Raw genomic sequence first — 27177 nt, 5'->3', positions numbered from 1 at the left:
AGCAGTGCCCAGGCCTGTAAGCTTGCCACGAACTAGGAACCCAAGCAAGAACTCAACATGCCAGTCAAAACTGTTGGGTGGATATGTGGGCAGGTGTTGAAGAACTTCTCTGGAAGAAGTATGCACAATCTTCCTGTAAAGGGGATATGGGTGTGGAAACTGGGAATTAAATCCCCAAGGTGGACCCAGTGTTCCATGATCTTTTAAATTATGTTTAGGGGATTTTTAGTTAACCTTTTTTTTTCTAACCCCCTAACTTCTTTTTGTCTTAGTCGAGGGGATCCAGAAAGCAATCATGGGCCTTAAAGATGAGTTTAAAGATGAATTCCCTACCATCCTAAGATTATCACAGTCTAATCAGGTAATGTGATTTTATAACTTTGAAAGGATTATAAAAAGTATATTGTATTTTTAGTACCAATTATTTAATTTGTGATTTTGAGATCAGTATTTGAAGCTTAGGAAAACATTACTTTCACCTCAGAAAAACACCATTTCAACTCTTACTAATTGCGAGGGGTCTATGGAAAGCAAAAAGACTGTGGACAAGGAAGTGAGGTAGAAAGGTAAATAAAGTTTAAGGACAGTCACTCTACCATTAGATTGGAAATCTAGAACTTTCTCATAGATACAGTTGCAATGTAGTTTACTTAAGATTTGCTTAATATAAAATCAGAAAAATATCTAGATGTACTTTAAAATCTGTGGCAATTAAGTCAGTGAAAAAACATAACTGATACAAGTTATAACAATGGAAAGATAAATACGGCCTGGGTGTGTGTTTTAATGTGGAAAGAAAATAGTGATATCAATTTAAACAAAGTATATATGCATATGTTTTAAACATCTGTTGCAAAAAGGTTTTAGATATAATATTGGGAGTGGAAGGAGATAGGTAGAGAATCGTAAAGACATTTAGTTAGGAAAAAGTAACATCTTGTTTAGGGGACATAGGTAACCTGATTTACTCAAAAATACACAACTCGTTTTTTAAAAATATTTATTTATTTATTTGGCTGCACCAGGTCTTAGTTGGGGCATGCGGGATCTTTGTTGTGGCATGCAGGATCTTCGCTGTGGCATGCGAGATCTTCGTTGTGGCACGTGGGATCTTTAGTTGCATCATGAGAACTCTTAGTTGTGGCATGTGGGGTCTAGTTTCCTGACCAGGGATCGAAACCGGGCCCCTTTGCATTGGAAGCACAGAGTCTTAGCCACTGGACCGCCATGGAAGTCCCAAAAGTACGCAACTCTTAATGGGAAAGTGTTGTTTTAGTCATTTTGGCCACAGTTGGAATAGAATATGTTGTAAAGTTATATGGTACAGTAACAACCTACTTATCCAGAAATCAGACTTTTGGCAATGTCAACATGAGGAACATAGCTAAAACCTGGAAGTAAACAGAAAAGCGCTGTGAGTAACATAGTAATCACAAAGTCTGTATATTTCATTCCAAAGGAGAGGTATTAGAGCTACCTTTAACCATTCATCCAGATAACCAGGCATTAGACACTTAATAAATACTTTGCCTGGAACTGGGAAGAAGGAATACAGAGATTAAACAAGGCAGGGTTCCTTCCGTCAGTGAGCTTAATCTCATGGAGACAGAGTCATAAACAAGTAATTGCAATGGAATATGGTAAGAGGCATATACAATTTAGAGGAAGGAATGACTCTACATAGAGTAGTCAGAGAAGACTTCATGGAGGAAAGATGCTTAGACTGGGTCTCAGAGGATGAATATGAATTCTCAAGGTGAAGAAAGGGATCAGGTAAGTAGGTAGGAACAGGGAAAAATATTCCAGAGGAAGCAGTGTCATGCCAAGAAAGTATGAAACATCATAGTATGTTTCCAGAATGTTAAGTAAATTTGAATAAATGGCATCAGTCTTGGGTCTAGACTTTAGGAATGGGTGATACTGAAATGTAAGTATCTGGATGCACAGTGGTAAGATGGCATCTAGGTGGTGGCTGGCTAAGTAGGAGAGGATAAGCCTTAAAAGCTCTAGAGGGCAAAATGGATTTTGTAATTCCATATTTTAATCTTGGTGTCTAGTTGCTTCCTCTTTTTGTATTCCCCTAGTCTTGATATAAACTCTTTCGAAACATGAGAGATTTTTCTTGGCTATGCTCTGGAGTATTAAGGAAAGAGATGCTTGGTCTAGGATGTAAAATGGTTAAGGCCAGCACAGTAGTGTCAGTTAATTATTGAGAAAACCTCAAGTAAAGCCAAGGAAGCCTAGGCCTGGAAAGCCCTGTTGTCCTTCCAAGTTGTGATTCTCCCACCATTGCCAACATTAGAGAAACTGTGTTTTATTTAATCAAAGTTGCAACTTTCCTTACAACTTCCTTCATCTCTTCCTACCCTCTGCATAGCCTCGTTATCACTAGAGCCATAAGTATGCTTTATGTGAAATAGATTGATATTCTGATCCCCAAAGAGCTCTAAGTTCCTATTTCCAAATCCCTGAAGTCGTTCACTTATAAGAACTATACCCCACCCAAGAGAAGAATATAAACATAAAGTTACTTTATTTTTCACTTTCAAAACACTTACATTGTTCTTTTTCCACCATTTACTTTGAAGAAAGTGTTGCTGAGATTGGCAGGAAACCTGAGTAGTTAGGGGATATTGTAACACATTGAAGTTATTTGCTCTTCAAAAATAAGTTATCCAGAAAACAATGCTAATACTCTGTTCTTAACTAGATTATTTTTAAAGATCAGATTATAAATGTTGCAGATTTTATTATTTCTAGTGTGGTTCCTAGTTCCCAAACATACTGAAAAGAATGGTTTTAAGACTACTTAGAGGGCTTTATTAATTGGGTTGTATTTTAAATCTCTAAGTTTTGTGATTGGTATTTAATTTTATTTATTTAGGAAAAAGCCATGTTGCTGGCCTGGAGTAAAAAAAAAAAAAAGATTTAGAGATTTGGGGGGAGTGATGGTGGTGGAATTTTTATAGAGGAATACACTGAGAATACTGGTTATTAAATAGTTCTTCATGGCTAAAGCTTTTGAAGGACATTTTTTTTCTGGGGCTGGGGAAAGTTAATTTTAGAATTTTGACTTGAGGTCCTGGCTTCTGAGGTCTTGTACTCTCCACTCCCTCCCTTCCAACCAGCCCAGACCCCAATAGGCTCAGTATCCACATCTTTTAGTAAAAGTAACTTTTTAAGGTTTACACTTGCAAATTGCAAATGATTTCCATATGAGGACTTTAAAATATTAAACTTTTCAATTTGAACGAATGAAAAAATGCATGCTACAATTAGGAAATTAAAAATTTTTAATTCAGATGACCTTTACTTGAATGAGAGAAATCTTTTATGGTAAATAGGGTCAATTTTGTGGGTTTTAATTATGAAAGGTGGTTATGTATTTTATTCTGTAATTATCTTGCACTTAACTGTATACTACAAAGTTGAGGATTGTAGACAGAACATAATAGAATCCATGCAAAATTTTGGCCTTTACATATGTAGATACATTTTTCTGAATTCTGTATGCTTTCTTTTTTTTTTTTAAACACGTGGGACAAAAACTGCTGGTGTTACCAAACCAGGTTTCTTTGTCCAATATGCAGAAAGCCTAATGCTGAGACGCTGAGGTTTGCAGCAGAGAAAATGTTTATTCAAGAGGCAGCCAAGTGAGGAAACAGGAGAGCAACTCTCTGATCCACCTCCCCAAAGGCAAGGGGCTTGGATTATTTGTGCATGAAGAGTATAGGGTAGTCAGAGATGCCCGTGGAGGTGTTTGGAGGCAGGAAAAAGGTGAGGTAATGTCTGCTCTTTGCAGGCATATCTGAATTACATGCTTCTTCACAGGATGTATGTTCAGAAAATGTGGGTGTTAGCATGATCTGGGGGTGGAACTTTTGGCCCTCAGATGTCAAAAGGTCACCCATTGCACACTTGAGCAGGCTCAGTTGAATGGTCAAGTGGTCTTGACCAGTTTGAACTGGGCAAGATTAGGTCCATGTTTCTGAAGCAGCCATTACTGTAGCGACCCATATGTCAGAGGTGTTATCTGTAGGGGTTGGTTAAAGGAGTCTTGTGATATACAGTATTTGTCTAAGCTACGTGAAGCTTGGAAGTTATGCAATTTGCAGGAACAATTAAGGCAAGCTTGATCAGTGGAGGCAGATTACAAGCATAGGGGTTTTTAACAAGACTCTCCCTTATCTGCTGTTCTGTAAGACAAGCTAAAGAATTGCTGTCAGTCACCAGTTTCTGTTAACCCTATGGGGCACAGTTTCAGAATGAGCTTTTTAACCTTGTGGGGCACCGTTTCACAGGGGATGCACCAGTGATGTCTGGAAATTACTTGTATTGGTATTGGGGTTTCTAAATATAATGAGAGTAGGACTGTAACTAGAGTGTTCTATAATTCAGTTGTATTTTTGTCTTTGGTGAGTTGTTTGTTTTTTTTTTTTTTTTTATGGCTGTGTTGGGTCTTCGTTTCTGTGCGAGGGCTTTCTCTAGTTGTGGCAAGTGGGGGCCACTCCTCATCGCGGTGTGTGGGCCTCTCACTATCGCGGCCTCTCTTGTTGCGGAGCACAGGCTCCAGACGCGCAGGCTCAGTAATTGTGGCTCACGGGGCCAGCTGCTCCGTGGCATGTGGGATCTTCCCAGACCAGGGCTCGAACCCGTGTGTCCTGCATTGGCAGGCGGACTCTCAACCACTGCGCCACCAGGGAAGCCCCTGGTGAGTTGTTTCTTGTGGGACACTATCATTATTGTGAAAATTCGCAGAGCACATTGTGCACTGAAATCTTTCTGGGTAGTTTCTAATTTAATATTTGTTATATTTTTCCAATATTTATCTATACTAACTTGTTATATTTTTCTGATATTTTTCATTCATTCATTTAAATGAATATATTTATAGAGCACCCACTATGTGCCAGACACTATTCTAGGCACTGGGGAAAGATCAGTGAGCCAGATGGATATAAAACACAGCTGCCGTAAAACTTATGTCCTAAAAAACACCCCAAACTTATATCCTAGTCAAATAGAAAACCAAAAAAACAAGGAAAATAAACTACATATTATATTAATGGTAGGTCTTAAGGGGAAGAAAACACATAGCAGAGAAAGGATGTGAAGTAGGGGTAGGGATAGGGAGAACAACTGATGGGAAAGGTAAGACCAAGAGGGTCTTAGTGAGAAAGTGATTCTTGAATTAAGACTTAAAGGAAGTATCCACCTCCTAGAGTAATGAAAATAAAAACAAAAATAAACAAGTGGGATCTAATTAACACATTATTGACCCAGGGGATTTTTGCATAAACTAACGCCTGTGGCCGTAATATGTCTCCCGTCAAAAATGTGTTAAACTTAAAAGCTTTTGCACAGCAAAGGAAACCATAAACAAAACAAAACCCTCAGACTGGGAGAAAATATTTGCAAATGAAGCAACTGACAAGGGATTAATCTCCAAAATATACAAATAGCTCATGTAGCTCAATATAAAAAAAGCAAATAACCCAATCAAAAAAGGAGGGAAGATCTAAATAGACATTTCTCCAAAGATGACATACAGATGGCCAAGAAGCACATGGAAAGATGTTCAACATCGCTAATTATTAGAGAAACGCAAGTCAAAACTACAATGAGGTATCACCTCACACCAGTCAAAAAAATCTACAAACAACAAATGCTGGAGATGGTGTGGAGAAAAGGGAACCCTACTACAGTGTTGGTGGGAATGTAAACTGGTGCAGCCACTATGGAGAACAGTATGGAGGTTCCTTTAAAAACAAAAAACAGAACTACCATATGACCCAGCAATCTGACTCCTGGGCATATACCTGGAGAAAACCATAATACAAAAAGATCTGTGCACCCCAGTGTTCGTTGCAGCACTATCTACAATAGCTAGGACATGAAAACAGCCTATGTCCATCAACAGAGGAATGGATAAAGAAGATGTGATACATATATACCACATGGAATATTACTTCGCAATAGAAAAGAACAAAATAATGCCATCTGCAGCAACATGGATGGACGTAGAGATTGTCATACTGAGTGAAGTAAGTCAGACACAGAAAGACAAATATATGATATTGCTTTTATGTGGAATCTAAAATAAAGGGGGAGTACAAATGAACTTACTTACAAAAATAGGAGTCACGGGTATAGAAAACAAACTTACGGTTACCAGGGGATAAGGGGAGGAGGAAGGATAAATTGTGAGATTGGGACTGACATATACACACTACTAAATATAAAATATATAACTAATAGGAACCTACTGTATAGCACAGGGAACTCTACTCAATACTCTGTAATGGCCTATATGGAAAAAGAATCTAAAAAAAAAAAAGAGTGGATATATGTGTATGTATAACTGATTTACTTTGTACACCTGAAACTAATACATTATAAATCAACTATATTCCAATAAAAATTAAAAAAAGAAAAAGACTTGAAGGAAGTGAGGGAGCAAACCTTGGTGTCCTTGAGAATCAAATGGCATAGTTAGTTCAAAGTCCCTGAGATGGGAGTATACCTAACAAGTTCAATAAATAATGAAGGAGGAAAAGGGAGAGAAAAAGACTGTGAGGCCAGGGAGGTAAAGAAGAGGCAGCCTTTGTAAAACCTTGTAGACCATTGTATGTACTTTGGCTTTTACACTGAGTGCACCAGGAGGCCACTGAAGTGGTTGAGCAGAAAAGCAAGATCTGATGTGATCTAAGTTTTAATTGTGTCTCTTTGGCCGATGTGTTGTGGAACAGAATGAAAGTAGGGAAGGGTGGAAGCAGGGAGGCCATTAACGAGGCTAATTTTCAAGTCTGGAGACGAGATGACAGTGGCATTTAAATAAAATGGACTGAGTGCTGGTACTGGGGCTAGTGAGGAGTGGTCAAATTCTGGGACTATTCAGAGAAAGAACTGAATAAGATTTGCTGACAGGCTGGTTTTATAGATGTAGGGTAGTAAAAAGCTGATGTTACTAGAAATTGGAGTTCAGCATTAAAACTGCTGATGATAGAAAAATGGGCATGGCTCTGGAAAAAAGAAAAGTAATGGGGAAAGCAGGATATATATTCAAAGAATGGAGCTCAGATAGAGAAATATGGAGCAGGATTCTTGAATCAATCTGATTAAATGATGCTAAGTTTGTTTTGGCAAATGGTCTTTAAGTACCTTTGTTTATCTCTGAGGTGTTGGTGGTGGTTGGGAGTTGGACTTTCTTTTCTGACATTTGCTGATATGCTCAGATGATGAGCATATGACAAAAAATATCATCTGAATTTGCACACTTTGCCACTGACTCCAGGATGCTTAGGCCAAGGGTCAAAAAATTAAAAAGGGAAAAAGAAGGAAATGAGGACTTCATAATTTCAGTTCAACATTTAAATTTACACATATGGTTTGGTAGGAAAATACATAGCATAGAGAGTAGACAAAAAGGAAAAGCTGGTACTTCAGAGGGGAAAAACCTTTTATTTAAAATTCTTCTGTTAGAGCTAATTTAAAAAAATAACTCACTGAAAGTAAGAGTGCATTGGAACCATCATCATAAACTGGTGACTGTTTTTTTTAAAAGAGAAGAACATCTCCTTCTGCATCTTAAGGAATGTAAGTAGCCTTTCCCTGCTGTCACCTTTGTATTCCCAGAGCCACGAAGAACCCTTGACCATGCACCCCCGTGCCCAGATTTGGTTTCTAATATACTATTCTTCTTAAAAGCAATAATGGTCTTCTTGGGAACAAATTTATTTCATGTTTTGTGGCAGGGAAAATAAAAGGGGTCAGAAACATATTTTGTTGTTAGAAATAATTCTTTATTTTTATTATATAATATACAATGGAGAAAAGACAGTCTCTTCAATAAGCTGTGCTGGGAAAACTGGGCAGCTACTTGTCAAAAAATTAAATTAGAATGTTCTCTAGCACCACATACAAAAATAAACTCAAAATGGATTAAAGATCTAAATGTAAGACTGGATACTATAAAACTCCTGGAGGAAAACATAGGCAGAACACTCTTTGACATAAATAGCAGCAATATTTTTTTTTGATCCATCTCCTAAAGCAAAGGAAACAAAAGCAAAAATAAACAAATGGGACCTAATTAAACTTAAAATCTTTTGCACAGCAAAGGAAACCATTGACTAAACAAAAAGACAACCTACTGAATGTGAGAAGATATTTGCAAATGCTATGACTGGTAACGGGTAATGTCCAACATATATAAACAGCTCATACAACTCAACATTTAAAAATCCAACAACCTGCTTAAAAAATTGGCAGAAGAACTGAACAGACATTTTTCTAAAGAGGAAATGCGGATTGCCAACAGGCACATGAAAAGATGCTCAACGTTGCTAATCATCAGGGAAATGCAAATCAAAACCACAATGAGATATCACCTCACACCTGTCAGAATGGCTATCATCAAAAAGAACACAAATAAATGTTGGTGAGGATGTGGAGAAAAAGGAACCCTCCCACACTGTTGTTGGTAATGTAAATTGGTGTAGCCACTATGGAAAACAGTATGGAGATTTCTCAAAAAAAAAAAAACTAAAAATAGAACTATCATATGACCCAGCAATTAGACTCCTGGGTATATATCCAAAAAATCAAAAACACTAATTCGAAAAGATACATGCACCCAATGTTCATAGCAACATTATTTACAATTGCCAAGATATGGAAGCAACCTAAGTGTCCATCAACAGATGAATGGATAAAGAAGATGTGGTGTATATATACAATGGAATATTAGCCATAAAAAAGAATGAAATTTTGCAATTTGCAGCAAAATGGGTGGACTTGGAGGGCATTAAAATGAAATATTCAGGCAGAGAAAGACAAATACTGTATGTTATCACTTATATGTGGAATCTAAAAAATACAACAAACTAGTGAATAAAACAAAAAAGAAGCAGACTCACAGATATAGAGAATGACCTAGTGGTTACCAGTGGGGAGAGGGAAGGGGGAGCAACATAAGGTTAGGAGATTGGAAAAAAGGGGTTATTGTGGGATTATATGAAATCATGTATGTTAAACTTTTGAAAGTTGTAAAGCACTGTAGAATTTAAAGAACTTTTCATTCAATTAAAAAAAAAACAGATGTCTCAAGTTGATGAATTTAGCACTTTTCTATGTATGGGAAGATGCAAGAGTCTGGGATCATTAAAATCATTCCTTTGATATGCACCTTAACTAATAAAATATTTTTAAGTAAATTGTACATTATGTATCATGTATATATGCTATATTTTATCATTTAAAAATTTTAAAGTAAGCTGGGAAAAATTTGTAACAGTTTTGAATAAGAATTTTTATTTGAACAATTCAAACACTGAATGATATTTGAATACGAATTGTTTACTTTTGGGACTTCCCTGGTGGTACAGTGGTTAAGACTCTGAGCTCCCAATGCAGGGGGCCAGGGTTCGATCCCTGGTCAGGGAACTAGATCCCACATTCATGCTGCAACTAAGAGTTTGCATGCCACAACTAAGGAGCCAGAGAGCTGCAACTAAGGAGCCTGTGAGCCACAACTAAGGAGCCCATGTGCCACAACTAAGGAGCCCACCTACACAACTAAGATCCAGTGCAACCAAATAAATAAATAAATATTTTTTAAAAAGATTGTTTACTTTTGAAAGAGCTCTTTTTTAAAAAATGCAAAAAACAGATAAATCCAGAGAGAAAAATGAAAAATTTATATCTTTAGGCTACTAACTTAATTCTGGATATTTATCCTAAGGAAAAAATCATATATTCAAATAAATATTTAAATACCTGGGGTGGGACCAATGAGTTGTAAGGAGGGTGGGAGATAATTATTGGACACTTAGTGTCAGGCACAGTGTGCAGTTATGTGGTACTTGTCTCTGCCTGAAGTAGATTTAAAAAATGCACTGGAAACAAATGGGTGGTTGCTGGTAGGGTGAGGGGGGATGGAGGGAGGGAGCAGTGTGAGTGAAACAGGTGAAGGGGATTAAGAGGTACAAATCTCCAGTTCTATAATAAGTAATGGGGATGTAATATACAGTATAAGGAAGATGATCAATAATATTGTAATAACTTTGTATAGAGACAGATGGTTACTAGACTTGTGATATTCATTTCATACTGTTTGCAAATGTCAAATTATATAGTATACCTGAGACTAACAATACTGTACATCAACTATATTTCAAATAAAAATAATAATAAATAAATACAGCACTGGAGAATCACACATCAGTCACTTTTCAAAGGCTTATTTTCCAGAAAAGAGAACCCGTGCAAAAAACATCCAAAATCAGAATGGCTGTTGCTTTAGCCAAGATCAACCGAGGAACATTAATTCGAGGATTAAACAGCATATCCAGATCCTCCAAATCAGTTGCCAAATTTCTGCAGCCTCAGCTTGCTTGCAGACTTTTAGAGTTAAGGGACATATCTCATCGTCTGCTCAAGGAAGTTAATGCACCAAAGCAACCCCTATATAACATGCAGGTAAGTAAATATTGCATTTGCACAGGCTATGGATCTTTTTTTAGGAAGTATTTTGAAATTGTAAGATTTGGAAAATGAAAATGTAGCACATTTGATTGTCCTAGATGTAAAACAAGAATAGTTGGATAAGAGAAATAAATAGATGAGCCTTTTTTCAGTATAGTATATTCTCTCGTTTAAATAAATGTGAAAAAGGAAGTAATGCAGACATTTTTCTCCCTTGTTATTTGATTGAACTAAATGAAACTATCAATTTCAAATGGTTCAACCTAAATATAAGCATGCAAATTACCACCTATGTCAAATCTGAAAGAAATTCTACAACAAGCCTTAAAAATGATTGTGCTTTGTGTCCTTTTCCCCGTAACCTTGTTATGTTTCCAAGATAATCTTTGACATAACGTATTGAGTATATTTAGCTATAAACTCATTTCGATAGACCTGTCAGTGTCCAAGTCTATTTGAAATATGTGTTCTATGTTGTTTTATTGAGGTCCTATTATATTTTGTCAAAGTTTTTCAGGACCAGTTTCTTTTTTTCTGAACCTTATGGCACAGAACTCTGGGTTTTTCAATCTGGGCATTAGTCAAAGCATCCCTTTGTTGAAGGGAGAGTTAAGCCAGAAAGGAGATGTATTAGTTCTTATACTCGAACAATCCAGAGTTGAGAAGGTTTCAGGCATAGCTGGATATAGGTACTCAAATGATACCTTCAGGATCCTGTTTCTTTCTTTTACTGATCTCTTGGCTCTGCTTTCTCTGTGTTGACTCCATTCATAGGCTGACTTTCCCCTCGTGGTCACAAGATGATTTGCAGTTGTTCCCAGGCTACATCCTTCCAGGTTCAGTTACAGCAGAAAAGAATGAGTCCTTGACCCAGCATTCCTGGCCAAGTTCTGAGGTTCACTCTTAGAGAATGGCTTACCTCTAAACCAGGGAAATAGGGGTGCATTGATTGGCCTAGGGCTTGATTACCTGCTTCATTTCTAGAGTAGGGGTCGGAGCCCCATCCAGACAACATGACTTAAGAATGGGGAAAGGATGAATCCTCAAACAAAAATCTGTGTTGTTTTAAGAATTTGAGAAAATAGATGATGGGTCGCTAAAATAAACAAAATATTCAGTATATAGGAATTTCTTTTTAATCAAAGATGTTTCCAGAAATCATCAGATATTTCAATTATGAATTGCCTGAGACAACATTTATAAAAGGCACCTTTATAATACCTGATGTTTGAGAAAGTAAAAAATGGTTTCTGTTTGTTAACCATTGGATTTCTGAGCACTATAAGGCTTATTCCTGTATCTTTAGATCATCAAAAAGAAACATAGCTGAACTGTTTTATTTTAAATTCCCAATGAAATGTCTTTCTGAATCTAATGTTTTGCCTTGCTGTTTCTTTCCTTGCATTGTTAGACCCATAGTTTTTATAGAGAGTTGATGTAAGAAGTGTCCTTTGAAGAATATTTCTGTATTTATTATGAAATTATGTTTAAAGACACTGTCCATTATTGTTATTCGGAGTCTTTCTTTTTTCTCCTCTTTGCTAAGTTAAAACTGTGAAGGAGCTGAGATTTTACACTATTTATGAGCTAACAAGTTAGTTTGCCACAGTTATAGAAATACATAGGCACACACACTGACAGAAGAGACAAGCAAAAGCAGTAGCCAGAGCAGTATCTTGTGTCAGTTCCCACAGGGCAGTGTGGTGACAGCCAGATGTTAACTATGCATGTAGTAAGTTGCACTGCAGGAGAGGAACCTTGAAATCAGGAGACTTATCTTTTTATAGGGATCCTGGCACATCTGCCCAGCATCCGAGGGGGGCGGGGAGGGAGAGGGGGAGAGAGAGAGAGAGAGAGAGAAACAAATATTTCTGGAGGGTAAGGAGAAGGTTTTATCTTTAGTGCCCTGTGACATATCTTGGGAAGTACATCTCTAGATCTCTCCAAAGGAATATACTTTCTCTAGCTTACAAAGCTGTTTGCTATTCAACCATATCCTTACAAAGCTGTTTGCTATTCAGCCATATCAGAAGGCCCAATCTGTGCAGCTGGGGGTCCCCAACCCAGTTGGGAACCGGGCTGCACAGCAGGAGGTGAGTGGCCGGTGAGCAAGCGAAGCCTCATCTGTATTTACAGCCACTCCCCATCGCTCACATTACCACCTGAGCTCTGCCTCCTGTGAGATCAGTGGCGGCATTAGATTCTCATAGGAGTGTGAACCCTACTGTGAACGGCGCATGCGAGGGATTTAAGTTGCGCGCTCCTTATGAGAATCTAATGCCTGATGATCTGAGGTGGAGCTGAGGAGGTGATGCCAGTGCTGGGGAGTGGCTGCAAATAACAGATTATCATTAGCAGAGAGGTTTGACTGCACAGAGACCATAATAAATCAATTGCTTGTAGACTCATATTCAAAACCCTATCAGTGGGGCTTCCCTGGTGGTGCAGTGGTTAAGAATCTGCCTGCCAATGCAGGGGCACAGGTTCGAGCCCTGGTCCAGGAAGATCCCACATGCCGCGGAGCAACTAAGCCCGTGAGCCACAACTTCGGAAGCCTGTGCACCTAGAGCCTGTGCTCCGCAACAAGAGAAGCCACCACAATGAGAAGCCTGCACACTGCAACGAAGAGTAGCCCCTGCTCACCACAACTAGAGAAAGCCTGAGCGCAGCAATGAAGACCCAACGCAGCCAAAAAATAAATAAATAAACAAACAAAAACCCTATCAGTGAGTGGCAAGTGAAAACAGGCTCAGGGCTCCCACTGATTCTGCATTGTGAGTTGTATAATTGTTTCATTATATATTACAGTGTAATAATAATAGAAATAAAGTGCACAATAAATGTAATGCACTTGAATCATCCCAAAACCATCGGCACCCACCCCTGGTCCATGGAAAAATTGTCTTCCACGAAACCAGTCCCTGGTGCCAAAAAGGTTGGGGACTGCTGCTGTACAGGAATGAGAGATATCTATGGAGAATTGTCTCACAATACTCATGAAAGTTCAGTGGCAGGAAAATAATCTCCCTTTCCAGTGGAATCTGTTTCCTTCTATCCAATAATGAGAACTAAAAAACACAATGTGCTTGCCTTTTGCCTTGCCTGACAGTGAGTTTCCACAGGTGAAGTTAGAGCTCATTTGTGATAACTTATTCCAGGAAATGAGATGAAGGAACCAGGTTGAGGGACTAAGTGATTTGTCCAGGGTCCGTATACTGTCTCTTTTGACATCAATACAGAATCAACACCTATGAAATATCTTCTCCTTTGCTCTTGTTCTAATTGTCTTAGGAGCTAGCTTTAATTTTTTTTTTTTTTTTTGCGCTACGCGGGCCTCTCACTGTTGTGGCCTCTCCCGCTGCGGAGCACAGGCTCCGGACGCGCAGGCTCAGCGGCCATGGCTCACGGGCCCAGCCGCTCCGCGGCATGTGGGATCCTCCCGGACCAGGGCACGAACCCGTGTCCACTGCATCGGCAGGCGGACTCTCAACCACTGCGCCACCAGGGAAGCCCCTAGCTTTAATTTTAAAAATTCTTATCAATAAAATATTTCAAAATATATAAAAAATAGTTTGTCAGAAGTCCCACCCAAATTTAAACTGGTAGTAATATTTTGCCATATGGCCTTTGGATATCTTTTTTAAAAAGAAATATAATTAACCATGCTCTGATCCCTTCCTTTTTTTTTCTACCAAAGGTAATCATTATCCTGAAGTTGATGTAAGCATTTTCATGCATATTTTATATTTTAACTACATTTGTATACATCTGTCATCCTATGCATATTTAAAATTTATATAAATGATATGATACTGTACTTACCCTTCTGAAACTTCCTTTTTCACTCGACAGTTTTGATATATATAGCTATGGTTCTATGGTTTATTACTTTAACTTCTTTGTGGTATTCCATTATAAGAAAAAGTAATCCACAGTTTATCTGTTACTGAACAGATGGACAATTTAGTTTCCAAAATTTTTATATTACAAACAGTGCTTCACTGAACACTCTTGTAAATGACTCCTCGTCCATATGTATGAGACACTTCTCCAGGTATATATCTACAAGGGGGATTGATGGGTCATGAGGGATACACATCTTCAGTTTTTTGTTTTTTTGTTTTTTTTCGGTACGTGGGCCTCTCACTGTTGTGGCCTCTCCCCTTCGCGGAGCACAGGCCCCAGATGCGCAGGCTCAGCAGCCATGGCTCACGGGCCTAGCCGCTCCACAGCATGTGGGATCTTCTCGGACTGGGGCACGAACCCGTGTCCCCGGCATCAGCAGGCGGTCTCTCAACCACTGCACCACTAGGGAAGCCCCACATCTTCAGTTTTATTAGCTGTTGTCAAAATGCTTTTTGGAATGGGTACATATTCTTGGGAGCCTTTGCGATTTTTGAATTTGAGGATAATTTCAATTCTGGAAAACTCTTAGCCATTATTTCTTCAAGTATTGCCTCTTTCTCATTTTATCTAATCTCATCTGCTGGAATGCTTACTAAACATACTTTGGACCTTCTCGTTTTATTCCTTATGTCCACTTACCTTCTTCATATTTTCCTTTTCTTTATCTCTTTTTGATACATCCTGAATAACTTCCTCTGATCTGTCTTCCAGTTAACCAGCTCTCTCCAGTTGTATCTAATATGCTCTTTTACTTATTAAATGTATTTTAAATTTCAAACATTATATTATCTCTAGAAATTCTATTTGGTGTTTTCCCCCAAATTTCCACTTCTTTCAAAGTGTCCTTTTATAGGTTTATTTCTTTTTAAAAATCTATTTTAAAAATACTTATTTATGGTCTTTTAAAATATTATTCTTTGAGATTTGGGGGGGATGCTAATCTTTCTGACTATTGTGATCTATATTGTGTCTCCTCATTATTTCTTTGTTTTGTTTTGTTTTAAAGTTTTTCTCCAATAAGGATTTTTTAAAAATAGAAATCCCTTCTGGCCTTTGTGGCAGAACTGTTCCTCTAGAGGATTTTGCTTGTGCTCTGGAGATATCAGTCCCTGGTGGAGACCAGCTTCCTCACCTTCTTTTTGGACTGGTGGGTGCAGTTTTTCTATTCCCCCTTTCACTGAGATTGCAGCTCTGGGCAAAGGCCTGATCCTCACCTCATGTGCATCCAAGTCTCATCTCCAGGATCTTTATTAAAACTTTATTAAAAAGAGGGAACTAAAAGCCAAGCCGTAAGTGTGTGAGATTATGTCCCAGGAACTCTGGGGTTGCTACTGGATCCTGAAATAATGGCTGGGGGCTTTAGTTCCCTCTTCTTTCCTGGCATAGGAGGCCTTCTTCCTTCTTTCCTCTCCCTTCCCTCCCTCTCTTCCTTCTTTCTTTTTTCTTTTCTTTTTTTTTTTTTGCAGTACACGGGCCTCTCCCATTGCGGAGCACAGGCTCCGGACGCGCAGGCTCAGTGGCCATGGCTCACGGGCCCAGCTGCTCTGCGGCATGTGGGATCATCCCGGACTGGGACACGAACCCACGTCCCCTGCATCGGCAGGTGGACTCTCAACCACTGCACCACCAGGGAAGCCCTCTTCCTTCTTTCTTTCCTTCCTTCCTTCCTTCCACTTTTTGTAAACTCAGTCTTATATCAAATTTTTGGAGTTTGATTTTATATAGAATTTCTAGATTTTTTTGTGTGAGAGGTTCCCCACTAGCTCAGTCTGCCATGTTACTGGAACTAGATGTCCTTCAGCTTTACTTCTTAATATCTTTTACAAGTTATAAGATGGTTAAATTTCTTCTTGGAAGTAAATGAGGTGTAATTCTACTTTTTCATTCACTTGGTAAACATTATTTTTATTGAAAACCTGACATATAAAATCAAGAGTTTAGGTACTAGGGATTCATAGATGTCCCATGGACTCTAGGGATGATAGGCAAGTAAGCAGTGTCAGTAGAGTGTACTGAGTGCATGATTAAAGTGGGCAAAGTGTACTATGGAAGCATCAACAAGGAACATATAATTCCTAAGAGTAATCACTGTAGGCTTTCTAGAAGATGATACTGGATCTGAGACTTGAAGGAAGGGAAATTAGCCCAGTGAAGAAGTAGGAGAATCATTCAAGGAAGTGAACAGTGTATATTAAGAAGCTGAGGCAAGAGAGAGCATGACTTATGTAGGAAATGTAAGTAGTTCCATATGGCTGAAGTGCAATAAGTGGGAACAGTCCCAAGTCAGAGCTTCTGGGGTCCTTGAGGGTTAGGAGTGAGGAAGAAGCTTTTCTTGGGTAATATGTATTATCTAGGTGGAGATTCAGGATTGCCACTGAAAGGAACCTAAGTTGTAGCAAGGAAGAAAACAACATAGCTCAAATGTGAAAGTCTCAGTGAGGAAAGATACAGAAGTATGAATAGTGAAGATAATGGCCTGGAGAATTAAAATAACAACAGAGTAATATATGAGGTGTGGTGCAGGTCAGTGAATTGGTCTTTGAATGGAATGTATCCATGGTGCCAGAGTGTGCTGAGAGGTAAGTGGCATAGTACAGAGTTCAGCTTAACTGGAGTAGATTCCAGCATGAATTACTTCAAGAATTGTCAGGCTGGGGCTTCCCTGGTGGCGCAGTGGTTGAGAATCCGCCTGCCAATGCAGGGGACATGGGTTCAATCCCTGGTCCGGGAAGATCCCACATGCCACAGAGCAACTAAGTCCGTGCGCCACAGCTACTGAGCATGCGTGCCTAGAGTCCGTGCTCTTCAACAAGAGAAGCCACTGTGATGAGAAGCCTGTGCACCACAAAGAAGAGTAGCCCCCGCTCACTGCAACTAGAGAAAGCCCGCACACAGCAACAAAGACCCAGCACAGACAAAAATAAATAAATAAAACTTAAAAATTAAAAAAAAAAAAAAGAATTGTCAGGCTGCCTGTGTCAAGATGGAACTTTGTGGCGTGTAGAAATATAAGGAGTGAAATATGGAATTACTGTGTCAGGGGATATGCTTTGTGGATGCATGGAGGGCATCACTTTAGAAAGGTAAGCGGCCTAGTTAACCTATCAGAAGCTAAGTTTTAAAGATCCTCTTCATGTGCTCTGTCTCATCACTGATCTGAGGATGATGAATGATGGAAAGATGCATTTCTACCTTAAATGGTTCTACCAAAACTCTGCTGGCTATCACGTAGCTTGGAATGCCAGTCAGGCAGATTACTTCCCTCAAGAACTCGAAATAGAGGAGCATTGTCATTAGGACACTGCCTGTAACTAGGTAGTGTTTCAGCTTTTTGGTGTGGTCTGAGATGAAGCATATAGTGATGGTCTCATCAAGATAATTAGAGTATAGACGCTGTCACAGGAGCTCTCTTGACAGTCTATCCAGGCCTTTTGGTTGCATGCTCAGCTGTAGAGCATGTACTGTGTATATTTAATGATATTGTGCCAAATATGAACTACCCAAAGACCCAACCAATATAAGTGACCTGAAGAGATTCCAGTGGCTTGTGACATGAGTGCAGAGAGTTGGGGTCAGGGCTGTCCAACTGGCCATCTTGTTAAAAGAGGCTTCCTTTGCACCTGGCTATATGGGTGCTGAGTCAGGTTGCTCCTCAAACCTTTCCCCATTCTGCAGGGCTGAGATTATAGTAGTATACCTGCACCTTCTACAAGGGGCCTTAGAAACGGAAAACTGAGAAGTTCCTGGTGATTTTTAATATGCCCAGCAGCAGTACTTACAGAATGCTGCATCTGCTTAGCCTTGTAAGCTGCCTGGCTGAGTGAAGCTTGCAGCTTAGGCTTCAGTGACCTAGATAATTGGCTTGAATGCTGACTTCAGCCAAGATACGTCAGCTCCCAGACATAGTTGTTGATTTTGGCAGCCCAACACAGGGCCACGGGACCAGGAGCTCTTTCTGTGATAGAATCTTCCTTATAGTGGCATTAGAGATGTCTATTTCTACTTTGTACAGACTCTGTGGAGTGGCATAGGCAAGAGATGGGCAAAGTAAAGAAAACTCTTAGCCTCAGAAGTGCATGTGCCATAAGTGGATCCCAGTGAACTTGTGCTCCCTTTTTCAGGATGAAAGTCAGAGGCTTATCTAAGTAAAGTTTCTTCCTCACCCTCACCTTCCAAGGTAGACTCCAGTTTGGGGTTTAAACTGTAAACCTCACAAATATCAGGAACTTCTGTAGCTCCTTGATGGGCTTGCCATGAGGCTATCTTGGGTGGTATAATTCAAGACCTGGGAAAAAAGGACAATTCCTAGAAAGTATTGGAATCTTGAAGACATACTTTTGCAGGTTGGCCAAGAGGTTGGGACATTTGAGCTTTTATAGGACCACCTGATTAAGAGCTCATTCAAGAGCAGCGCTCCACAGGATGTTAATACTGGGATAAATAAAGTCAGATAGCTTTCTTTTCTGTGGACTGCTAGGAGTTTTTCCTGTCTTCACAAGTATTGTGGGTTGCTAAGCAAAGACATGATCATGTAGCTTTCCCAAACCTGTAGGAAACACTATTTTCTGAACCTATAAAAGCAGTCAGTGCTTCTTCCAACACTTATTTGTGAATCACTGTTAAGAGTTTTTTCCCCTATAACTCCCTTGATATCTCTCATCAAGATGGTTTTGGACAACATAAATTAAGTTGGACCTGGTAATTCTCCAACCTGCAGGTTATCTGTAAGTGGGTCTCTATTTTCTAAACAGCTTATAGTTTGCTTTTTTGTGATTTATCTCATTATTAGTGAAAATAAGATGAATATAGATATTTCTTTTATGAGACAAGGCAGTCAGAATTATGTGGGAGAAGTGGAACATGAAATAATGTGGGAGAAACTTAGTTAAAGATTGAAATATCCATGTATCTTATATGTTAATATTTCCAAATTCAAAAAAGAAATATATGGGTATAATATTGATATCAAGATACTTTTAACTTAAAGTGCAAATAAAATTCGTGTAATTATTGAAGTTAAGATAAAAATTTTTGAAATAGGCCAAGACAATCTAGACAAAGCCTTCCATTTTCCAAATTTCTCCTGTTTATCTCAGTTTTTACCATACACTATTCCTGCTCATAGCAAACCAAAATGAAACAGTGTGGTTTATAATATGAAAAACATGTATTGCAAGTGAGTCATAAAATGGAAAAATGGCTACTTAGCCAGTAGCCACATAAATTTTGGAGGAAATGTATTTTCTACAGAGCTGATTTATTACAGGAATAGCAAGTATTTATTAAAAGCATTAAAATGGTGAAAAAGTGACCCTTAGGCAACATACAGATTCATCATTGAGAAGCATAACATATATAAAATACAGATTTATTTTGAAACTAATCAATTTTAATTACTTTTAGGTGAAGGACAAAAATCTGAAAAAGAAAGATGCAGTGAAACAGAAACAGAGAGTAATTTTCTCTGCATGCAGACACGACTTTTATTTTTACTGTATATGGCCTACCAATTATTGACTATGGACCTTCCACTTAAACATTCATATATTCACAAACTCATGAATCTTTTACTCTACTAGGAGGCATTCTGTTGGAGTATATCTGATTTCCTTCCTGACCTCTGCTCCCTACTTATATGTTTGTCTCCTTATAGCCCAATAGTGGTATTCAATGTCATGCTATCATTTTGATTCTTTCAGCAAGAGGGAAAGAGTAGCAGCTGCTTCATTTCATGGAAACTTTTTCCAGAAGCCAGGAACTTCTGGGAAATTTTCCAGACTGACTTATGGAGAGAGTGGGCTAAAACTGCCCCCACCTATACCTATGTGTAGGAGTTGGTATGGCCTGAAAGATAGGGAATAAAAAGGGAAACACCCCTTCCCCCTCCCTCCTTACCCCACCATCTCTTAGCTACTAGCCTAGATAGTATTCTTGGCTTCGGCATCCCATAAATCATTTGAGAAAAGAAGAAAATTGTGATGGGCAGTTTTGTTCTTCACCAGTAGTGACAGCAGTAAGCAAAAACTGAGTATAGTACAACAACAAGCACTTCGAACAGGACCTGGTACACAGTGCCATATAAATGTCTGTTCAATAAAATATTATCACATGTTCTTCAGAAGCACCTTTTAAAAGGCTGCAATATACCACTGGGTGGATATAGCATAATTTACCGAGCCATTCTGCTATCATTGTTTCAGTTTTTCAATGTTATAAATAACTTTTTAATGAACACATACATACTCTTCTTTCTAATTTGTGTGCATTTTTACTATACATTTACATGATTTTAGGATACAGCTTGTACCTTTTGGGAGTTATTGAAGCCTCGGAGTGGCTTGGCTCTTACTTCAGAGGAGCATGGCTACCTGCCACTTCACTGCTGAATGGGAAGGGAATGTTTTTCCTAATGTCATCATTTCATATCCTTATAGCTCAAGGCAACAGAGGTAGCCTGTAAGAGAGTATAGGTCCCTTAATCTGAATATATTATACTGTTATGTTGAGGCAGGGACACCTTCTAGAAGGTAGAAACATCTGAGAGACAAATTCTTTATTGGTGTAAATGTCTACGTTTCAAAAAGCATGCTGAATATGAGCACAGAGTATTTCCTGAAGCTTAAGAATCATCTAAGGTTAATGCCTGGCCTTCAGCATTCTCATGATTAACATTTCCAAGCAGGTCATTAATCTCCAGGAAACGCTCGGTATTTTGATTGCTGTTTGCTTAATTGAAGAGGTGAAGAATTTAGTAAAGGATGACTACATTAATTTGGACAAAGACTGTTTTTCTAACAGGCACAGCGGCACCCCCTAGTGAGCACACTTGGTAAATGTAAGAAAGTTAAAGTAATTCAGATTTTGGAAATGCAAGATTTTTTATAGACTTGTCATTGATTTAAATTATCAAAAGAAAGTATCTTTTTTTAAAGGAGAAAAAATATATTTTCAGGATGTGAGAAAACTCAGATCTAAAGTAGATGACTTTATAAATATTTGAATTCTCATTTTACAATAACATTGTAAAATTTAACATTGTAACGTTGAAAATTTTTTGTTTTAATAAGAAAACTCTTTCGTTTTTTCAGGTCAGAAAGGGATCTTTGTTTGAAATCATTTCTTTCCCAGCAAAGACTGCTTTAACTAGCATAATGTATGCTTCATATGCAGCACTCATTTATTTGGTAAGTTAAGAAAATTATTAGAATCTAGAAATAAATATACTTATTTTATGTAAAGATATACTGTATAGTCCATTCATAAACCAAGGTATTTAAATTCTCTTGTTACACAGAATAATTTTACATTAAAAAATTACATTTCTAAGGAGCCAAGTCAATCCACCAAAAACTAAGTTGCTTAGATAACTAAAATTATTTTATTTTTATAAAACTTATTATTATTTGCTCAAAATATTTTGGTTTTGCTTTCATTTAGCTACAGTTGTTTTTTTCAGCCATTGTGCCATGGTTGGTTAAAGTTCAGTATTCTGTCTTTTGAATTCCAAAAGTGTTCATTAAAAAGCATGACAAAAATATAAAGAATTTTATAAATTATAAGGGTTATTTTCTTTTAATCCACTGCCATTTATACTTATCTTTAATTTTTAAAAAATGTACAACATACAAAGAGAAAAGTACACACCTTGATGAATTATCAGAAAATTTATTAATCTATGTATCACACAGATCAAGAAACAAAACATTATACCATCATGTTAGAAGACTCTTTCTTGCCCCCCTCACAATCACTAACCTCTTTTTTTTAAATTAATTAATTTTATTTATTTATTTTTGTCTGTGTTGGGTCTTTGTTGCTGCGTGCAGGCTTTCTCTAGTTGCAGTGAGCAGGGGCTACTCTTCGTTGTGGTGCACGGGCTTCTCATTGTCATGGCTTCTCTTGTTGCGGAGCATGGGCTCTAGGCACGCGGGCTTCAGTAGTTGCAGCACACAGGCTCAGTAGTTGTGGCGCACGGGCTTAGTTGCTCCATGGCATGTGGGATCTTCCTGGACCAGGGCTCAAACCCGTGTCCCCTGCATTGGCAGGCAGATTTTCAACCACTGCACCACCAGATAAGCCCCACTAACCTCTTCTGTAAAGGCAACCACTATTTTGACTTCTAATACCATAGTCAGTTTTGAGTTGTATATAAATGAAATCATATACTATATGTTCTTTTGTATTTGTCTTGTTTTGCTTAACATTATCATTGTGAGATTTGTTGCCTGTAACAGTAGTTTGTTGATTGCCATTGCTGTGTAGTATTCCATTGATTGAATATATAGCTATTTATCCATTCTATTTTTGAATATTTAGATTATTTACAACTTTGGCTATTGTGAATAAGGTTGCTATGAATATTCTTATACATATGTTTTGGTGAAATTGCTGGAATGTAGAATTTGCATATGTTCATCTCTAGTAGATATTGCCAAAGTTTTCCAAAATGGTTTTAACAATTCATCCTGGCAGATTATTAATCCTAGTTGCTCTGTATCATCACTGACACTTGGTATTGTCAATCTTTTCCAGTATAGCCGTTCTTGTGGGTATGTAGTACTATCACATTGTGGTTTTAATCTGCATTTTGAATACATTTATACATTAATTGGACATTTGGATATCCTCTTTTGTTAATTTCTGTTAGTCTCTTCTCATTTTCCTAATTGAAGTTGTCCATCATTTTATTATCAAATTGTACTTTTAACTATATTACTAGAACAAGCCCTTTTTTGATTGAATATGGGCAGATTTATTTTGTGACTAGCCTTTCACTTTCAGCAGTGTCTTTTAAAACAGAAGTTCTTAATTTTAATGTAGTCCAATTTATTAATCTTTATGTTAAGTGCTTTTTATGTCTTAATTAGGGAATCTTGACGTACATCCTAGGTCCTGAAACTACTCCCTCTGATATATCCTAGGAGCTTTGTTATTTTGCCTTTCACTTTTAGATTACATCTGGAATTGGTATGAGGTAAGGGTAAAATTTTTCCTCCATTGGTATCCAGTTGATCCAACTCAATTTATTGGGGGAAAAAAACCCTTTTCCTATTGCCCCAGAACACCTCTTTTTTAATAAATCAGATGTCCTTAGATATATAGGTCTGTTTATACTTTCTCTTTTCTAGTCAGTTGATCTGTTTGTCTTCTTGCACCAATTCAACATTGTATTATTTACAGGAGCTTTACAATAAGTCTTGATAACTGGTAGAATTTCTCTTTCCAATCTATGAACATGGTGTATTCCTCTATTTATTTAGATCTTCTTTAATTTCTCTTTAATAATTTTTATGGCTTTTTTTGTTAGAGGTCTTTTATGTATTTGTTAATATTTTTGATCATATTGAAACACACCATAATAAAGATTAAATTTTCCCCATAATCCATAGATTCAGTGCAGTCCCAATTAAAATCTGAGCAGTTGTATATGTGTACATTGACTAGTTTATTCTAAAATTTATAGGGGAATGCAAATGGTAAAGAATAGCCAAGACATCCTTGAAAAAAAACAAAGTAAAAGAACTTTTTAAACATATTTACAGTTTCAAAAACAATTTATCAAATAAAAAATGTTGCAAGTCTTTTAAATTTTTGAGAAATGCTCAGTATCTTAAATGTGAATCTCATACAGAATTGATGCAAATACACTGCAGAAAATGGGTGGGATGAAACAGCTATGGTGAAACTAAAACAAACTAGATTAGAAACCAAAATTTCTTTAATTTTTCAAAGGCTTTTGAGATCATCCTACATGATTTGTCATGCTATAAACTTTCTAAATAGGTAATAGAAACCATTTTTTGGTGACCTCTGATAATCGGTCATATATGCATCCAAGATGTAGGAAAGGTCAGGGCTAGAATTACGGTTTTGAAGGCAAATAACATATATGTTGGAAGTTAATGCCCCGTGAGTGGAACCATGCCAAGTGAAAAGAGTAGAAAGTTGACAGAAATGTGGAGAACAGCTTACATGTAAGGTGAGCTAAGAAGAAATCCATGAAGGAGACAAAGGACCAATAATTAGAAAAGTAGGAAGTGAATCAGGAGAAACACTGGCAAGGAAATAGAGACTTAGGAAGTTGTGAGTGGTTACGTGTCACATACAAGCAGAAAAAGTCAAGTAAAATGAAGATCTGAAAAGTGTCCATTAGATCTAGTAGTAAAGATGTTGGAATTAACCATCTTGGGAACTCTTTCAGTGGTGTGATGGGATAAGGAAGACAGAAATAAGCAGGAAGAGTGAAGAGGAGATGATAAAATGGAAATCATGAATGTCGGCCCTGGTTTGATGAAGAAAAGAGTTTGTGTAACAGTCAAGAGGGCCTCAGAGCCAGAGTGATTTTTTAATTTTTAAATTTTAGGATAGAAGATACTTCAGCATGTTACAGGTTGCAGGGGAGGAGCTAGTCAAGAATGAGAGGTTGAAGAAGCAGGGAATAATTGATAGACAAAATGGTAGAGTGTAGGTTAAAAGCAAAGATAGAGAGATGCTGACCTTGATCAAGACCCTTCATTTTCTGAGACTTGGACAGAATTGGTTAGAATGGGCACAGATAAAATGTTGTAAGTGAGGGAAGAAGAAATGTATCAAATAGGATAGGGCTTCCCAACCTTTTTTCACAGCATGGCATACATAGAAAATGATCATATTTGTGATAAATGGCTAAAGCTCTTTGCATCTGGAAGTGATGGACCTCAAGGTTTATAGCTCTAGATTTGGGTATACTCAGATACAAGTAACAAAAAATACCTGAGAATACCTTAATCAGTACAGACATTTAAATATCTCTCTTAATTAGAAGTCTGGAGTTAGGCAGTTCCCGGGTTTGTACAGTGGATCTACAATGTCATCATGAACCCAGGGCCCTTCCATCTTTCTCTTTGGCTACGCTGTTTGTTGTTTTTGGTCCTTAGGTTTGTTGCCTCATGCTCAGGTCTTACATCCATATCAGTGTCCAAAGCAAGAGGGAGGAGACAGTAGAGACAAAAGACAGAGTCTTTTATATAAAAGGAGGAAAAACTTCCAAAAATCCTATCTTCCTCCACAGCATTTTTTTTAGTTGGCCAGAACAGGGTCATATTGCCATACAGTAACACAGGGAAGTGAAGGAAAGCATCTGGTGTCCGCCCATTCTATAGTGGGAGACAGGCAAGAAAAGAGGAGGCAGGAGGTCAGGAGAAAAGAGGCTATTCAAGCCAAGGCCCTGAATTCTTTCTCTGTTACCCTCTTCAGAAAAACCTTCTAAGCATTTATAGCCTATTATGTCACCTGGGAGGCATCTCTTTGGTAAAATAAGCTAGTTTAGGTGTTTTCATATTTTATAGATTTTATTATTCTTTTTGCTTGCCTTAAATACTTGGCATCATCATCTTCATCAGTAAACTTATAGGTTTAACAGATACAGTTCTTAGTGATTCTCAATTTTTGAAGTTATTTTTCTCTGTGTGCTTTGTTTTGACACACTAAGTACTGAATGGCATTTTTTGAGGGAAAATGGATCACAAGTTTGCTTATAAATCACTGATCCATTAACTTACTAAATTCTTACCAAAATATTTATGCCCTTCCAATTGCATACAATTGGTATAAGCAAAGTCTAGGGGGAAAAAAGTAAAAACAAAAAACCTACTTTGAGATATTAACATGTTTGAGAAAAAAATTCCATCTCTCAGAAAATGTTTCAGAAATGTTTCATTTAATTAAATCAGAGAATAAAGATGTAAAACATCTAATGAATTGGGGAAAATATAAAGCATGTCTTTATTAAAGCATACTATGTTTTAATTTTCTTTCTAGATTATGGTATATTTATAATAAGGAATCAATCTCCTCATGTTTATCATGTGCCAGGGGTACCTGGAAGAAAGTGCTTAGATTTTTTTTAAAAAATATTTATTTATTTATTTATTTGGGTGCACCAGGCTTTAGTTGCAGCATGCAGGATCTTCGTTGCAGCATGTGGGATCTTTAGTTGCAGCATGCGGGATCTACTTCCTTGACCAGGGATGGAACCTGGGCCCCCTGCATTGGGAGCACAGAGTCTTAACCTCTGGACCACGAGGGAAGTCCCAAAAGTGCTTCTTTCTTAGAATATACAGATTAATGACTTTATGTTAAATGTTTTATTGGATTTTTATCTGTAGGTTTAGTAGCTTAAAAAGAAACCTTACTTAAAATTTTTTATTATTATTAGACAGTCTGTGTTAATGCTGTGCTGGAGAAGGTAATGAAAAATTTCCAAGAAGAATCCATAAGGCAAAACAGAGAGGAGAGTGAAAATCTTAGAAAAGCCTTTTCTGAGCCTGTGCTTTCTGAGCCTCTGTTTCCTGAAGGTGAAATCAAAGCAAAACCTTACAGGTCATTACTGGAGACGCTGGAGAATATTTCAGATCACCCCAAACTTCCTGCTAATAAGTTGAGGAATAAGATCCAGGTTTTACGTTCTGTGTTTGACCAATCAACTGAAATGAATGAATGAGCAACTCTGAACTTAAATATCACTGAACAGAGCTTAAGAGTCATCTAATGACATTTCATCTGACAAAATTAGGAAACTAGTTTTCATATTCTGACTGCTCTGCTTTGAAAAAAAAATAAAATGAATTGATATAGTATATATGACTATGGATATTTTTTAATGAACCAGAAAATTGGTGGGTTAGACTCTATGCTATGGTTTATAATATGGGCATGTTTATAATATATTTATGTTTTTATTAAAGACTCATTTAGAGTATCTCTACAGTTACTTATCTGGGAGGGAAAAAACCCTCCCTGTTAAAA

The 27177-nt window shown here is 37.6% G+C and overlaps 1 protein-coding gene across 1 annotated transcript; it reads left to right on the top strand.

Moving 5' to 3' along the window:
* The first annotated feature begins 57 nt into the window (after window positions 1-57).
* SPATA9 (spermatogenesis associated 9) lies at window positions 58-26872 on the top strand. Its single transcript, XM_060093168.1, has 5 exons — window positions 58-118; window positions 273-361; window positions 10252-10479; window positions 21480-21575; window positions 26588-26872. The coding sequence occupies exons 1-5, from the start codon at window positions 58-60 to the stop codon at window positions 26870-26872; spliced, it is 759 nt and encodes a 252-aa protein (XP_059949151.1).
* Window positions 26873-27177: the final 305 nt, after the last annotated feature.

Source organism: Mesoplodon densirostris, chromosome 3 (genome assembly GCF_025265405.1).
Source record: "Mesoplodon densirostris isolate mMesDen1 chromosome 3, mMesDen1 primary haplotype, whole genome shotgun sequence".
NCBI lineage: Eukaryota > Metazoa > Chordata > Mammalia > Artiodactyla > Ziphiidae > Mesoplodon > Mesoplodon densirostris.
This window is presented reverse-complemented; position numbering and strand designations above follow the sequence as displayed.

Bases quoted from the DNA above. Each gene is read 5' to 3' on its own strand.
- SPATA9 (XM_060093168.1), top strand. From the start codon at position 58: ATGCCAGTCAAAACTGTTGGGTGGATATGTGGGCAGGTGTTGAAGAAC. The intron at 119-272 runs GTATGCACAATC...TTTTTGTCTTAG, and splicing joins GAAGAACTTCTCTGGAAGAA to TCGAGGGGATCCAGAAAGCA. The intron at 10,480-21,479 runs GTAAGTAAATAT...TCGTTTTTTCAG, and splicing joins AACCCCTATATAACATGCAG to GTCAGAAAGGGATCTTTGTT.